The sequence below is a fragment of the Pseudophryne corroboree genome, chromosome 7 (assembly GCF_028390025.1).
Source record: "Pseudophryne corroboree isolate aPseCor3 chromosome 7, aPseCor3.hap2, whole genome shotgun sequence".
Lineage (NCBI taxonomy): Eukaryota > Metazoa > Chordata > Amphibia > Anura > Myobatrachidae > Pseudophryne > Pseudophryne corroboree.
In genome coordinates this window covers 411,262,008-411,276,450 of record NC_086450.1, presented here as the reverse complement: position 1 = coordinate 411,276,450, position 14,443 = coordinate 411,262,008, and the positions used below count along the sequence as shown (strand labels likewise).

Genomic DNA, 14,443 nt, shown 5'->3' with positions numbered 1-14,443 from the left:
GCCATTATGTTATACTTATTACAGTGATATAACAATAATAATAATAATTATGATTATAATAATTATACTAATAATGTTATTAAAATTCCTGCAGCATTTCAATCTGATACCAGTGCCATCGCTGTGGCTTGTCATCTTAATTATAATGAATAATACTTTAGCAGCCACACAAAGGCTGCTTCCAATTATGAAGTGCATGTGATGCACAGCCCAAAATGACCTACGTTGGTTAACCCAACGCACAACCAAGACCTAAACCCCTTCATAGTAAACCTGCAACTGCCAACCTGTAACTGGAAGTACTTTTACCCATACCAACAATACAATCGCAGACTTTCCTCGAGACCTCTTCTGTCATCAACAGGGTCATCAGAAATTGTGGGGCCCGGCTCTGACAAAATAGGTGCCCCCCCAATAAAAAAAATAATATATATATAATATATATATATATATATATACACTTTCCTGTGCACATACTCTGAGCAACACTGTATTATGCCCCATAAAGTGATACCCCTTGCACCAATGAGGGTTCTGTTCGTTGTCAGGGGAACGGCCGCTGCCGCCACAACAGGTCTGCTGCCCTGGCGGAGGCTGCCTGCCCCTTTCAACCTTTTGAAAAGGTCCCTCCCAAAATGGCCTCCTCCTCTAGCATTTTAAATAACTGTCTCCTCTGAGGTAGTGGCCATTTTGGAATGTACATTTTCAATACTAAGAGCAGGGGCACTCTCCGTAGCGGGCAGCATGCAGCCTGGGCCCTCCACTGCCTGTCAGAGCAGCAGGGCCCGAGACAGTTGTGCCACCAGCATCCCCCTGATGGTGGCCCTGGTCACCAATATACACAGAGCACAACACTTGCATGCTTCTGGCACTGGCACATAGGACAAAATAGGAGCAGGACTGTGTCCGTTCAGGGTCACGTGACTGTACATATCTGCAGCAGCCAATGAGAAGCCCTTATAACAATGGCACGCTTCTGTCTGTTTCAAAACGGTTATTATTGTATCAGCACTTGTTTGGCCCATTACATACTCCATATAAATAGTAACCATGCAAACACTCAGATGTCACACACACAGCGAGTGTATAAAACATCTGGGCAAGTATATCGAACATGTGACAGTGTCCAAGCTATAATTAGACCCAAATCCGCTCTCACGCACTCCGAACAGCTCAAGTTATCAGGATGTTTTTAAAGGGCACAGGCGGCTCGGGCCCATTTATCAAACAGTATTTGCGGCTATTTACCAGAAAACACCCATTTTCAGGGGCTAGCAGCAGATACTATGTATACCCAAAATCTCCAATACCTGCTGCAATCCTCCATTTCCGTCCACAGCCGCATCCCCATAGGTTTCCATAGGGGATGCGATGCTGCTGATGTATTAATATCGGGAATGCAAAGCATTACCTATATTGATCCCCGCAGCTACCGCAATCTCCTGATTTTTGGTAGCCCATTGTAGCCTATGGGCTACACATTGCGGGATGTAGTTAGTTCCGACAGGGTTCCCCAGGAACCCTCCTCCAGAAATGGCCCCTGTGCACGGCAGGGAGGCTACCCGTAGGTGCAGAGGGGATCCGGTCTCTAAGTCGACAGTAACTAGGTCGACCATTATTGGTTGACAGTAACTAGGTCAACAGGGTGTCTAGGTCGACAAGGTCTTTAGGTCAACATGTTCTAGGTCGACAGGTCAAAAGGTCGACATGAGTTTTTCACAATTTTTTTCTTTTTTTGAACCTTTTCATACTTAACGATCCATGTGGACTACGATTGGAATGGTAATAGAAGCATGGCGAGTGAAGCGAGCCATGCGAGTGGACACGGTGCACTAATTGGGGTTCCCGGTCACTCTACGAAGAAAACGACACAAAAAAACCATAAAAAACTCATGTCGACCTTTTGACCTGTAGACCTAGAACATGCCGACCTAAAGACCCTGTCGACCTAGACACACTGTCGACCTAGTTACTGTCGACCAATAGTGGTCGACCTAGACATTGTCGACCTAGTTACTGTCGACCCTTCCATACCACACTCGGTGCAGAGGCCCATACACCCACACTCGGCACATCGCAGGGACGGGCTCCTTTCTGAGCCTTTGTCCTGCATGTGCAGGATGATGCATCCCATCGATAGAATTGCATATGGCAATGCGATCATGGATGGTAAGATCCCACGCAGATCACATGCAGTATGTGGCTAACATGCAGATCGCATGCAGTCTGTGGCTTGGTTACTGAAGCAACTCCCTGGATTCTCTCTCGTGTCATTTGGATCCTGTTTAAGTTGTCAAATCCCCTCGTGTGTGACAAAGTAGCCAGCAAATGGCTGCTCACAGCAAGATGTTCCAGTTGCAATACACAAGTGAGCAGGTCACCGCCTCCCACAACATGGGAATACCTATCCTGAAGTAATCTGTGCTGCTGTAAACGTTCCAAAAACCTGATTGGCTACAGCTTGCGCTGTCACTGCCCGCTTCAAAGTTCAAACAGACAAGCAAGACTGAGGAGCCCATTTATCACTGAATATTTGCAGCTTAATAGCATTTAACTTTAAAGAGCAATAAAACGATGTGAAGTTTCTGCTTTTGTAACACTATATAGCCCTATGATCTATGTAACTGCCCATTCTGCTGATAACAGTTTCAGTTACCTATTGGCAGATGCTGAACGAAAGGGTTAAATTATTTCAGTGCTGTGATTGGGTACTCAGTACTAAGATTATTCTGCCTACTGAATTTCAAATCCTTATAGTCAACTTAAAAGTTGGGCCCCCATTTATCAAGCAGCACTATGTGAAGTGGTAAATACCGTTTTCACTCTCCTATGCCACGGCGAGCGAATGTGGTATTTTCTGCGTCAGCGCTGTTTACCTTACATCAGCGCTGACTAATGAACTGTGTCCCCGGACTGGCCTCCTACCGCGCATGCACCGGTTTATGCTAATTCCCGGCACATACGCGGTAGTGATTTCCGGACGTGGCGGCCATTTTGGTTTTCCTGTCTCTATAGCAACCCGGCAGGCGTGATGCATGCCGGGATTGCTGCAGGAGGGGGGGAGCCGGAGCGCAGGATGGACACTGCTGCAGCGGTATCCATAATGTATGCCCGGGGCAGACAAAGCCATTTTAGGTAAGTGAGCGCTATTTCAGAAATAGCACTCGTTCCTAAATACAGTTTATATGGTTGCAGTATAGGGAATATGAACGGCTAATAGCGCTGCTAGTTAGCAGCGCTATTAGCCTTGTTAAATAGCAATTGGTCCCATTTACCACCAAAAATTAGTTTCCAGCAAGGAAACAATTGGGGGCCTTGGTTCCTAAACTGCTTAGTCATGCATCTTTCTCGGTTATATTTTCCCAGTAATCAGAGCTTGGTGAATAAATGAACAGTTCCTCTCATCAGGTGACTATAGTATGAGGTGCAAACCCAATCCACATGTTATGTAATAGGTCTGTATAAATAAGGTACATTGCTCACTGAATGGGGGTGGTCTTCAGTATGCCGACTGACGGGATCCCGGCGCACAGTATACCGGCGCCGGGATCCCGACAGCAGGCATACCGACACTTATTCTCACTCGTGGGGGTCCACGACCCCCCTGGAGGGAGAATAAAATAGTGTGGCGCGCGTAGCACGCCACCGTGCCCGTAGCGTGGCGAGCGCAGCAAGCCCGCAAGGGGCTCATTTGCGCTCGCCACACTGTCGGTAAGCCGGCGGTCGGGCTCCCGGCGCCGGTATGCTGGTCGCCAGGAGCCCGACCGCCGGCATATCGTAGTGAACCCCTGAATGGATATCTCCACTGTGTAGGACTACAAGGTTACTTTTCATTCATAAACACCATCAGAAGATTGCCACCTAGCAGTCAAAATTATGAAAAATCTCTGAAGGCTTTGCATGGCATCATTGCACCCAACATCTTACAGACCAGGGGGTACAACCGTTTTGGTCAGGTAAGAGATAACGACAAAGTAAGTATTTTTACATCACAACTATTTGTCATTACCTTTGTTTTGTTATCTTTCCAGCCCAGAACACCAACCACACTAATCCCCACTATGGAAAAGAGTAATGCGACAGCCAGGAATCCCCAGAATATTCTAGAAGCAGATTTCGATCTTTCTCTGGGTCCTCTTTCTGTAGGGGGCTAGGGGGAAAAAAACAACATATTTATTTCTTGACCCTTAGCAGAAAGTTGCCAGACAAGTTAAATATATTGCATGCATACAAATATGTCCATCTGTTTAGACGACAATGACCTTACGGTAATTGCTGCAACACATTTAAGGTGGGTTGCGTTTAGCATCACAATGGACGGGATGCTGGTGGTCATGTGACCAATGCCGGAATCCAAGACATCACTCGGGAGAACAGTACACCCGGAAGGTAATTTTCGGGGGAACTGTTAGACTTTTGGACAACCGCGAGGCGGCTGGTAACCATCCTGCTGTCATGATTATGGGACTATTTTTATGTGCAGTTCTCAAGCTGGAGCTCCAGCCGCCCCATTGTTAATCTGGCCCTGACACCTAGTATATGGCAAGGAAATGGTGATGATGGGGACTAGTAGCAAACCAAGCATACACCTGAGTGCGTACAGAGCTGCATATGTGCGAATATACTAATTTTTCCAGTGCATACTCTTTTTTAGCAATATGCACCTGGTTAACTTCCAATATTTCTTCGGGATATACAGATGTCAACCAAGACTGGTAAAACATTTTGTTGGATGTTCACCGTCATCGTTACATTTCTGCAATCATAAAGGGCACCACCATTCCCAAATGCCTATTGGCTGGATTGGTTGATAGTAAAATTGGAAAAATATCTGACCGCCTTGTGCACATCTTAAAGAAAGTTTTAGTTTGAATTCGAAGTAGACCATTAATCAGTACCGAGAGACAAGATTTCCTATCACCACTTATCAAGACAAAATCACTTTGACCCAATTTACCACTGATATACCGCCAAGCAGCCTAATGATACTCAGATACTGGCTGGCAATGGTAAGAGGCCAGTCCTGGTACATTCTGCATGTGTGACCTTGCTTTGCCAATCCACATATTCACACTGCACTGGAAGCCAGAGAGCCCCAGGGATGGTTGCTGCTGGCCAATAACCTTAATTAAATAGGAATAAACCCTATTTCAGCAAAAGCAGTCATTTTGGCCAAAGATTGGGCTTAGAAAGCTGTAAAGCCCTAGGTGAGATTTTCAAATGATTTCGACTCCATATAAATCTGCGGTGTCTAAGTGGTTACATGATCCAGCAGCCCCCTAGCGTGCTTGGAAAGTCCTTACATGATGTAGAGGTGTGTGCATGCTGGATGCTATGAGGACTAGAGTGAGCAACGTAGCCCATATGGGCCCTCATTCCGAGTTGTTCGCTCGTTGCCGATTTTCGCAACGGAGCGATTAAGGCAAAAATGCGCATGCGCTAAGTATTTTAGCACAAAACTTAGTAGATTTACTCACGTTCGAACAAAGAATTTTCATCGTTGAAGTGATCGGAGTGTGATTGACAGGAAGTGGGTGTTTCTGGGCAGAAACTGGCCGTTTTCTGGGAGTGTGCGGAAAAACGCAGGCGTGTCAGGGAAAAACGCGGGAGTGGCTGGAGAAACGAGGGAGTGGCTGGCCGAACGCAGGACCTGTTTGTGACATCAAACCAGGAACGAAACAGGCTGAGTTGATCGCAGTGTAGGAGTAAGTCTCGAGCTACTCAGAAACTGCTAAGAATTATTTATTTGCAATTCTGCTAATCTTTCATTCGCAAATTCTGCTAAGCTAAGATACACTCCCAGAGGGCGGCGGCCTAGCGTGTGCAATGCTGCTAAAAGCAGCTAGCGAGCGAACAACTCAGAATAAGGGCCATGTAAGGATGGGGTGCGCAAAAAGATTATGTGATTTTGTATTAGGGTCCAAAATTGGACTTCAGCAAACCCTAAGCATTCATTACACGTGGCTGGTGCTCTGGAGATTTCTGGATGCATAATGTAAATCATTGGGGCAGATGTATTAATCTGGAGAAGGCATAAGGAAGTGATAAACCAGTGATAAGTGCACGGTGATAAAGGCACCAGCCAATCAGCTCCAATATGTAAATTAACAGGAGCTGATTGGCTGGTGCCTTTATCACCTTGCACTTATCACTGGTTTATCACTTCCTTATGCCTTTTCCAGGCTTAATACATCTGTTCCTTATCACTATATTACATAATGAAAGAATCTAATATGTTAATTAATAAAAAGGCAAAACTAATTGAAAAATGTGAGTGCTATTTGAGTGCTATTTGTATTATGATAGGTATAACTTAGTGTATGAAATGACTTATTGTATACTATAACAATGTTACTTGGTATTTTTGCTTATAAAAAATGATTTTGGATAGTTGTGCAAGTACTGTACGGGCCCATCAGAGTTCTGTTTTGGCATTTACCAGCTGATCAGGGGAGCAACGAGTTTAAGCCCACCTCTCCTATTAGAGCCGAGAGCAAAGGTATGGAAGCTGGAGCTAAACGTTATTTTTGGGAGGCAATCATGAGACTGCCAGTCGGGATCCCGGCGGTCACAATACCGACGCCGGAATCCCGACAGGCGGTGAAATGCCGCTGCCGGAATACCGGCGCCACAGGCTTTTCTCCCTCTATGGATGTCCACGACACCCATAGAGGGAGAAAATAACCTGTGGCGAGCGCAGCGAGCCTGCAAGGGGCTTTCTAGTGCTCGCCCCGCTGTCGTTATACTAGTGGCCGGGATCCCGCTGTCAGGATAATGACAGCCGGGATCCCAGACGCCGGTAACACGTAATGTATTCCTCTTTTTTCCCCTCCCTTCCAGTTGTATTATTACAGGTTGAATATCCCAGATCCAAATATTCCGAAATCATACCTCTCAACATCTTTGGAAGGCAGCTCGGGACACCTTCGCGCAGCGAAGTGGCGTCCATCGAAAGGGGGCGTGACTTATGGAAAAGGGGCATTATTTTGTGGGAGTGACACAATTGTGAGCTACGCCCCTGTATTTCGTCACTGTGGGGTCATATCTATATATCTATGAGCTGCTGGCATGCCCCCAGTCCCTCTGTCTCTTGTGAATAGATGCTGTGCGCATGCACACAGTGTCTATTTACCAGCTTAGCAGCGAGTGACAGGAGCCTCCCAACTGCCCCCTCCCACCGTGGGACACTGGGACCCGCAGGTGGGACAGCGGGACAGTCCCAAAAAAAAACGGGACTGTCCCGCGAAAATTGTGGCAGTTGGGAGTTATGCGAAATACAGAATTATTTGAGTGAGACTGAGATAGTGAAAAAACAAGGAATAGAGGACTGCGCTGTCGTGCCTCGCCTGGTCAACTAAAGCTGCTATGGAGCGAAAAATGAGGATTTCCACTATCCCCACAAAGACACTAAAGAAAAAGGTAAGATGTCTCCCAGCGCTAATGTTGTCAGGTATAGAATAGATGGTCAATGGCAATCTCTGCTCATGGAAATATAAATCACTCAAACATCAATATAATTTAAAAATAATATTTTATTAACCTAGCACAGGATAAAAATTTCTAATATATATATATATATATATATATATTATATATATGTGTGTGTAATGGACCCTAATACTCAGGTCCTCTCTATTCTTAAAAATCTAAAGTGATCCTAATACCGGTATACACAAGGACAATCACACACAACAATAAACATAAAAAACACAGTGATACGCTAAGTAGCGATTTATTCACTTGGAAGATCTTTGTATTCCTCAGGTACGTATAGGTATATAAGAGTGGTTGTTATACCACAGTCATTGATCATATAGGGCAGTGGTTCTCAAACTCGGTCCTCAGGACCCCACACAGTACATGTTTTGCAGGTAACCCAGCAGGTGCACAGGTGTATTAATTTCTCACTGACACATTTTAAAAGGTCCACAGGTGGAGTTAATTATGTCACTTGTGATTCTGTGAGGAGACCTGCAAAACATGCACTGTGTGGGGTCCTGAGGACCGAGTTTGAGAACCTGTGATATAGGGAATTAGTCCAATGGATAAACATCAGTGATACGCTAGGTAGCGATTGGTTCACTTGATAGGTGCTTATATTCCTTAGGTAAATATATGCATGTTACCTCTCAGTCACTGCTCATACAGGAAATTGGTCCAATAAAAGTTCTGGTTAATATCAGCCAAACTATGTAAAGTCCTTCCTGAATAAGGATCAAATGTTAAGGCTGGAATCGTCAGTTCCTTATTCTGAGTGTCCAAGAATATAAGGTGCACTTACTTCAAAGTCACAGGAGGTTTGTAGAACGGGTGTCTGCCGGCAGACATGAGATAGCTCCGCAATCTACTAGTTTCGCCTGACACCGTAGGCTTCCTCAGGATGGCCGAGCTGTATCCAAACCCGTTCTTTTATCCCTGCCTGGCGTCACAGTCGTCATGGTAACTCTCCTTCCATGTACGTACTGTCAGGGTGAACGAGCCTCCGTTCACGTCTTCCGCCTGTTAGCGTTCGTTGTCATGGAGACCGGACGCGATGACGCATGTTGCTCCGTACACGTCTTCAGCCTGTTATTGCTCGTTGTCATGGAGACCGGACGCGATGACGCATGCTGCTCCGTCTCGCTCGTCCCCACGATAGCCGGGCACGTCTCTCATGCGGCGGCTCTGTTGCCATAGAGATCTCCTCACGGTGTTTTTTCTTTTCCCCTCTCTTTCAGTGTAATTCAGCGATGGAATTCTCATTATGCATATCATATTTTCGCATGCCCATTTATACTCCCTATAATTAATCAGAGGGGCAGTTTGGGATAATAAATAAACTCCTGAATTATATCATACTATAAAAGACAATACACGACATACATAAAAAGACAGTGACTATAACTCCTAAAAATTAAATAACTAATAAAAGTAATATATAAAGAATTTTTAATATACATATATGTATATATGTATATATATATATATACTAATTAATATCTCCCTGACTCCCATAATACTCGTCTCTTTTCATCTGGTTTTATTCTTTCAGGAAGGGAAAAAGGTCCCATTCTATATTGAGACCCTTGGGTATCCGAGTTTCTAATTCAAAAATCATTTTTGCTTCTTCTCTCAAAAGTGTATTATCCCAGTTCCCTCCTCGCCATTATTTTTGTATTAATTTAATTCCAATGAATTCTAAACCCATGGGATCACTATTATGCATCTTCGTAAAATGTTCTGGAATGCTGTGATTATCTTTGTTGGTCCTGATATTGTTGAGATGCTCATTAATCCTAGTGTGTAGACTGCGGTAGGTTTTCCCTACATATTGTAGCCCACATGGGCACGTCACCAGGTAGATTACTCCTTTTGAGTTGCATGTAATTTTATCCCTTATAGTGTATTCTTTTCCTGTACTTTTAGACGTATATTTGTCTATACACTTAGTAGTGATCCTTCTGTTTTTTTTGCACACAATGCAATTATTGCATCTATAGAACCCAGATTTCTTTTCTTTCAGCCAAGTTTCTCCTCCTTTATTATCATTCTTATAATAGCTCCTAACCAGACTAGTTTTTAAATTGGGTGCTCTTTTATAAATTATTCTCGGTTTCGTTGGCAAAATTTCTTTGAGGTCATCATCAGCAGTAAGAATATGCCAGTGTTTGTAAATGCTTTCTTCTAGGAACCTTCGTTGGCTAGAATAACCCGTCAGAAACATCACATCCTGTTTGTTCTTCATATTTTTTTCCTTATAATGGAGGAGATTTGTTCTAGCTACTTTGTCTACCTCGTCCTTGCTTTTTTCGAGGTCGCTCTTAATATAATGTTTCTCCTCAAATTGCTCCATCAGATCCAATACTTGAATGTCATAATCTACCTTCTTAGAGCAGTTTCTTCTTAGTCTTTTCATCTGGCCTTTTAGGACATTGGATAGCCACTTGGGATGATGATTACTCTTGAAGTTCAGGAAACTGTTACAGTCCACATCTTTTCTGTATGTTTTCGTTTCGATCTTATTTCCTTCAATGAAGATGGTTAAATCCAGAAAATTAATATTTGTATCATTTCACATGTAAATTCCAAATTGTATAGATTGTCATTGATGTTTCTAATGAACTGTTCCAGACTCTCCTTCGTTCCCCTCCAGATGATGAGCACATCATCTATGTATCTTGCCCATAGGGCAAGATAGGGAAGGTATTCGTTATTGGTCCATATGTGTTCGTTTTCCCACTGAGCCAAGAAAAGGTTAGCATACGAAGGAGCAAAATTTGTACCCATAGCGGTCCCTTGGATTTGCTTGTAGTAATTGCCCCCATACCAAAAAAAGTTATGTTCCAGTGTGAATTGAATGCCCTCCATAATGAACTCGATTTGTTCACTCTTCATCTCGGATTCATTGGTGATGATTTTACGGACATTTTCCATTCCTTGATCGTGTCGGATGGAAGTATATAATGACTTCACATCACACGTGGCTAGCAGGCAGTTTTCTTCCCATATCACTCCACTCAGGATGTCCAAAATATGCACAGTGTCTTTTATGTAACTCCGTTGTGTATTAACCAGTTTTTTCAAAAAGACATCAATATAACAGGAGAGATGCGAAGTTAATGACTGGACCCCCGCGACAATAGGTCTTCCTGGGGGGGCATTTTTATCCTTGTGGATTTTAGGTAGATGGTAAAATACTGCCACTTTCGGATATTCGGGGTATATATATTCAAATTCATCTTTCGTGAGGATTTCTTTCCTAAATGCTTCTTTCAAAATCTTCTCTAACTTCATCTTATATTCCCCCATTGGATTTTGTCAAAGTTTTTGATAAGTACTGGTATCAGTCAACAACTTCACACATTCTCCATCATATTTTTCCTTATCTAAAATGACGATCCCCCCCCCCCTTTATCTGCTTCTTTGATGACAATATTGTCATTTTGCTTGAGATTTTTCAACGCCTCCTTTTCCTTGATACTTAAGTTCCATTTTCCTGCTGCCATCACTTTCTCTGGAATCTCTTTAATATCATTTTCCACCAACTTCTGAAATGTATTGAGTAGATGTCCTTTCAGGTGTATGGGATAGAAGGTCGATCTTTTCAGACTTGAATGTTCAAAAGGGTCAGGATCAGCATTATTTTCCTCCCCATTCTCATCTTTTTTCCGTAGGAAAAATTTATTTAATGTGATAGTCCTAACAAATTTATGGAGATCCACAATAGTGTCAAATTTGTTCAGAGTATTGGTGGGGGCAAACTTTAGACCTTTCTCAAGAACTTTTGTTTCGAGTGTGGTCAGATTATGATTACTTAGGTTGAATATCCCCTGCGTAGGGTTTTTCTGTTGTTTTTCTTTAGTTTTTTCTTTAATCCTGTTATTTGCTCCCCCACGTTTTCCTCGTTTTCGGTGGTGGAGCTTCTTTTCCGTCGTCTTCTCTTTCTCAGACTTTGATCTGGGGTTCTTTTTGGAATTGCTCCCAGATCCTGTGATGAATTGTTCTTCTGTTGTTGAACCAACTCTAAAAGAGCGTAGAGGAAAGCTTCTGTTTCATCTAGCTACTCCTCTTCCCTATTTTGATGATTCTCTTCCAACACCGTTTCTTTTCTCTCTCTTCTATCGAGACATTCCATCAGCGTCCGGGCGGATAAATCCAGGATTTCTTGATAATCTTCCCTCCCATTGTTGAAACTCCTAATCAGGGTATCTGTTGTAGGATATTTTTCCTTATAAGAATCTTTAACTCGGTCCTTATTCCTCTCAGTTCTTTCTGTCCCTCCTGGATTTCGTCTCACTTCTCTTCCATATACCGGTTCCTCTCTTACTTTATTGCTCTTTCTCGTCTGTATAGATGGCTCCCTCCGAGCGGTATGTTAGAGAAGATTTTGAAAGAAGCATTTAGGAAAGGAATCCTCACGAAAGATGAATTTGAATATATATACCCCGAATATCCGAAAGTGGCAGTATTTTACCATCTACCTAAAATCCACAAGGATAAAAATGCCCCCCCAGGAAGACCTATTGTCGCGGGGGTACAGTCATTAACTTCGCATCTCTCCTGTTATATTGATGTCTTTTTGAAAAAAACTGGTTAATACACAACGGAGTTACATAAAAGACACTGTGCATATTTTGGACATCCTGAGTGGAGTGATATGGGAAGAAAACTGCCTGCTAGCCACGTGTGATGTGAAGTCATTATATACTTCCATCCGACACGATCAAGGAATGGAAAATGTCCGTAAAATCATCACCAATGAATCCGAGATGAAGAGTGAACAAATCGAGTTCATTATGGAGGGCATTCAATTCACACTGGAACATAACTTTTTTTGGTATGGGGCAATTACTACAAACAAATCCAAGGGACCGCTATGGGTACAATTTTTGCTCCTTCGTATGCTAACCTTTTCTTGGCTCAGTGGGAAAACGAACACATATGGACCAATAACGAATACCTTCCCTATCTTGCCCTATGGGCAAGATACATAGATGATGTGCTCATCATCTGGAGGGGAACGAAGGAGAGTCTGGAACAGTTCATTAGAAACATCAATGACAATCTATACAATTTGGAATTTACATGTGAAATAAATGATACAAATATTAATTTTCTGGATTTAACCATCTTCATTGAAGGAAATAAGATCGAAATGAAAACATACAGAAAAGATGTGGACTGTAACAGTTTCCTGAACTTCAAGAGTAATCATCATCCCAAGTGGCTATCCAATGTCCCAAAAGGCCAGATGAAAAGACTAAGAAGAAACTGCTCTAAGAAGGTAGATTATGACATTCAAGTATTGGATCTGATGGAGCAACATTATATTAAGAGCGACCTCGAAAAAAGCAAGGACGAGGTAGACAAAGTAGCTAGAACAAATCTCCTCCATTATAAGGAAAAAAATATGAAGAACAAACAGGATGTGATGTTTCTGACGGGTTATTCTAGCCAACGAAGGTTCCTAGAAGAAAGCATTTACAAACACTGGCATATTCTTACTGCTGATGATGACCTCAAAGAAATTTTGCCAACGAAACCGAGAATAATTTATAAAAGAGCACCCAATTTAAAAACTAGTCTGGTTAGGAGCTATTATAAGAATGATAATAAAGGAGGAGAAACTTGGCTGAAAGAAAAGAAATCTGGGTTCTATAGATGCAATAATTGCATTGTGTGCAAAAAAAACAGAAGGATCACTACTAAGTGTATAGACAAATATACGTCTAAAAGTACAGGAAAAGAATACACTATAAGGGATAAAATTACATGCAACTCAAAAGGAGTAATCTACCTGGTGACGTGCCCATGTGGGCTACAATATGTAGGGAAAACCTACCGCAGTCTACACACTAGGATTAATGAGCATCTCAACAATATCAGGACCAACAAAGATAATCACAGCATTCCAGAACATTTTACGAAGATGCATAATAGTGATCCCATGGGTTTAGAATTCATTGGAATTAAATTAATACAAAAATCATGGAAAGGAGGGAACTGGGATAATACACTTGTTATGCACACCAGTGCCTGCAGGAAAGTACTGGTGTCAGGACTGTTATGCACTCCAGTGCCTGCAGGAATGTACTGGTGTTTGAACTGTTATGCAAAACAAATGGACTTACAGACAGACTGGGGAATATGACATAACGTACACAGAAGGTGATAGGGTAACAAAATACACACAAAGTGAACAGAGAAGCCCAGAGGCTAAGGAACTGGGTATCTCCCTTGTATTAGAACTGCTCAGATGGGAAAAGCAAGATGTTGTGTTATAATACGTAGAGAACCCGAAATGCTGTTGCTAAGGGCAACAGCAAAACCCTAAAGGGTTACCAACGGGTGTGGCAGTAAACTCCTTGGTCAGAGATGGAATGATAGACACAAGGAGAGTCTCCACAATCCTAATTCTCACTTGCAGTGCACAGGTTCAGTTTACTGCCACTAAACTGACCCCTGACACCTAGCACAGTGAGACAGGATTAGACAGGCAAGTCTTAGAATACAGCCGCAAACTTGCTAAGTTCACAGAGTAGTAACAGAACCCCAGCAAGCTAAACGACTGACTCCAGTCTTACTGCTAGGTCTGGATTGGCAGAGTGTAATACCAAATCCCCAGGCCTATTTGCAGTAAGCAACAAACAAATACAAAGCTACACAGTACTGGCTAACTTTCAGAAACTGACTAACCAACAAAGATTCAGCAGCATCTGCTTACCCTGAGAAGAGGCCTTATAAAGCAGGTGCTGTCCACGCCCCACTCAGACCTCACAGACTGTGAGCACAAAAACCAGCACCGGATCCCCTGCCATGCACAGAGCCTATAACCACTGCACAGCAAAAGACCCGAACCGGAGTATCAGCTGCGCTCAGGTCACTCCGCTAGCACTTGTCTCCCGGTTGCCATGACGACGTGGCAGCACAGGGCAGGAGACCCTAACAACACTTTTGAGAGAAG

At 43.1% G+C, this 14,443-nt stretch overlaps 1 protein-coding gene across 2 annotated transcripts in view; it reads right to left on the bottom strand.

Moving 5' to 3' along the window:
- The window catches only part of BRICD5 (BRICHOS domain containing 5), a 67,271-nt gene that overhangs the window by 28,386 nt on the left and 24,442 nt on the right, over positions 1-14,443 (bottom strand). For both annotated transcript variants that reach the window (XM_063934704.1, XM_063934703.1), the window contains exon 2: positions 4,010-4,150. In XM_063934704.1, coding sequence (XP_063790774.1) covers positions 4,010-4,150 — 141 coding nt within the window. The remainder of the gene's footprint in view (positions 1-4,009; positions 4,151-14,443) is intronic.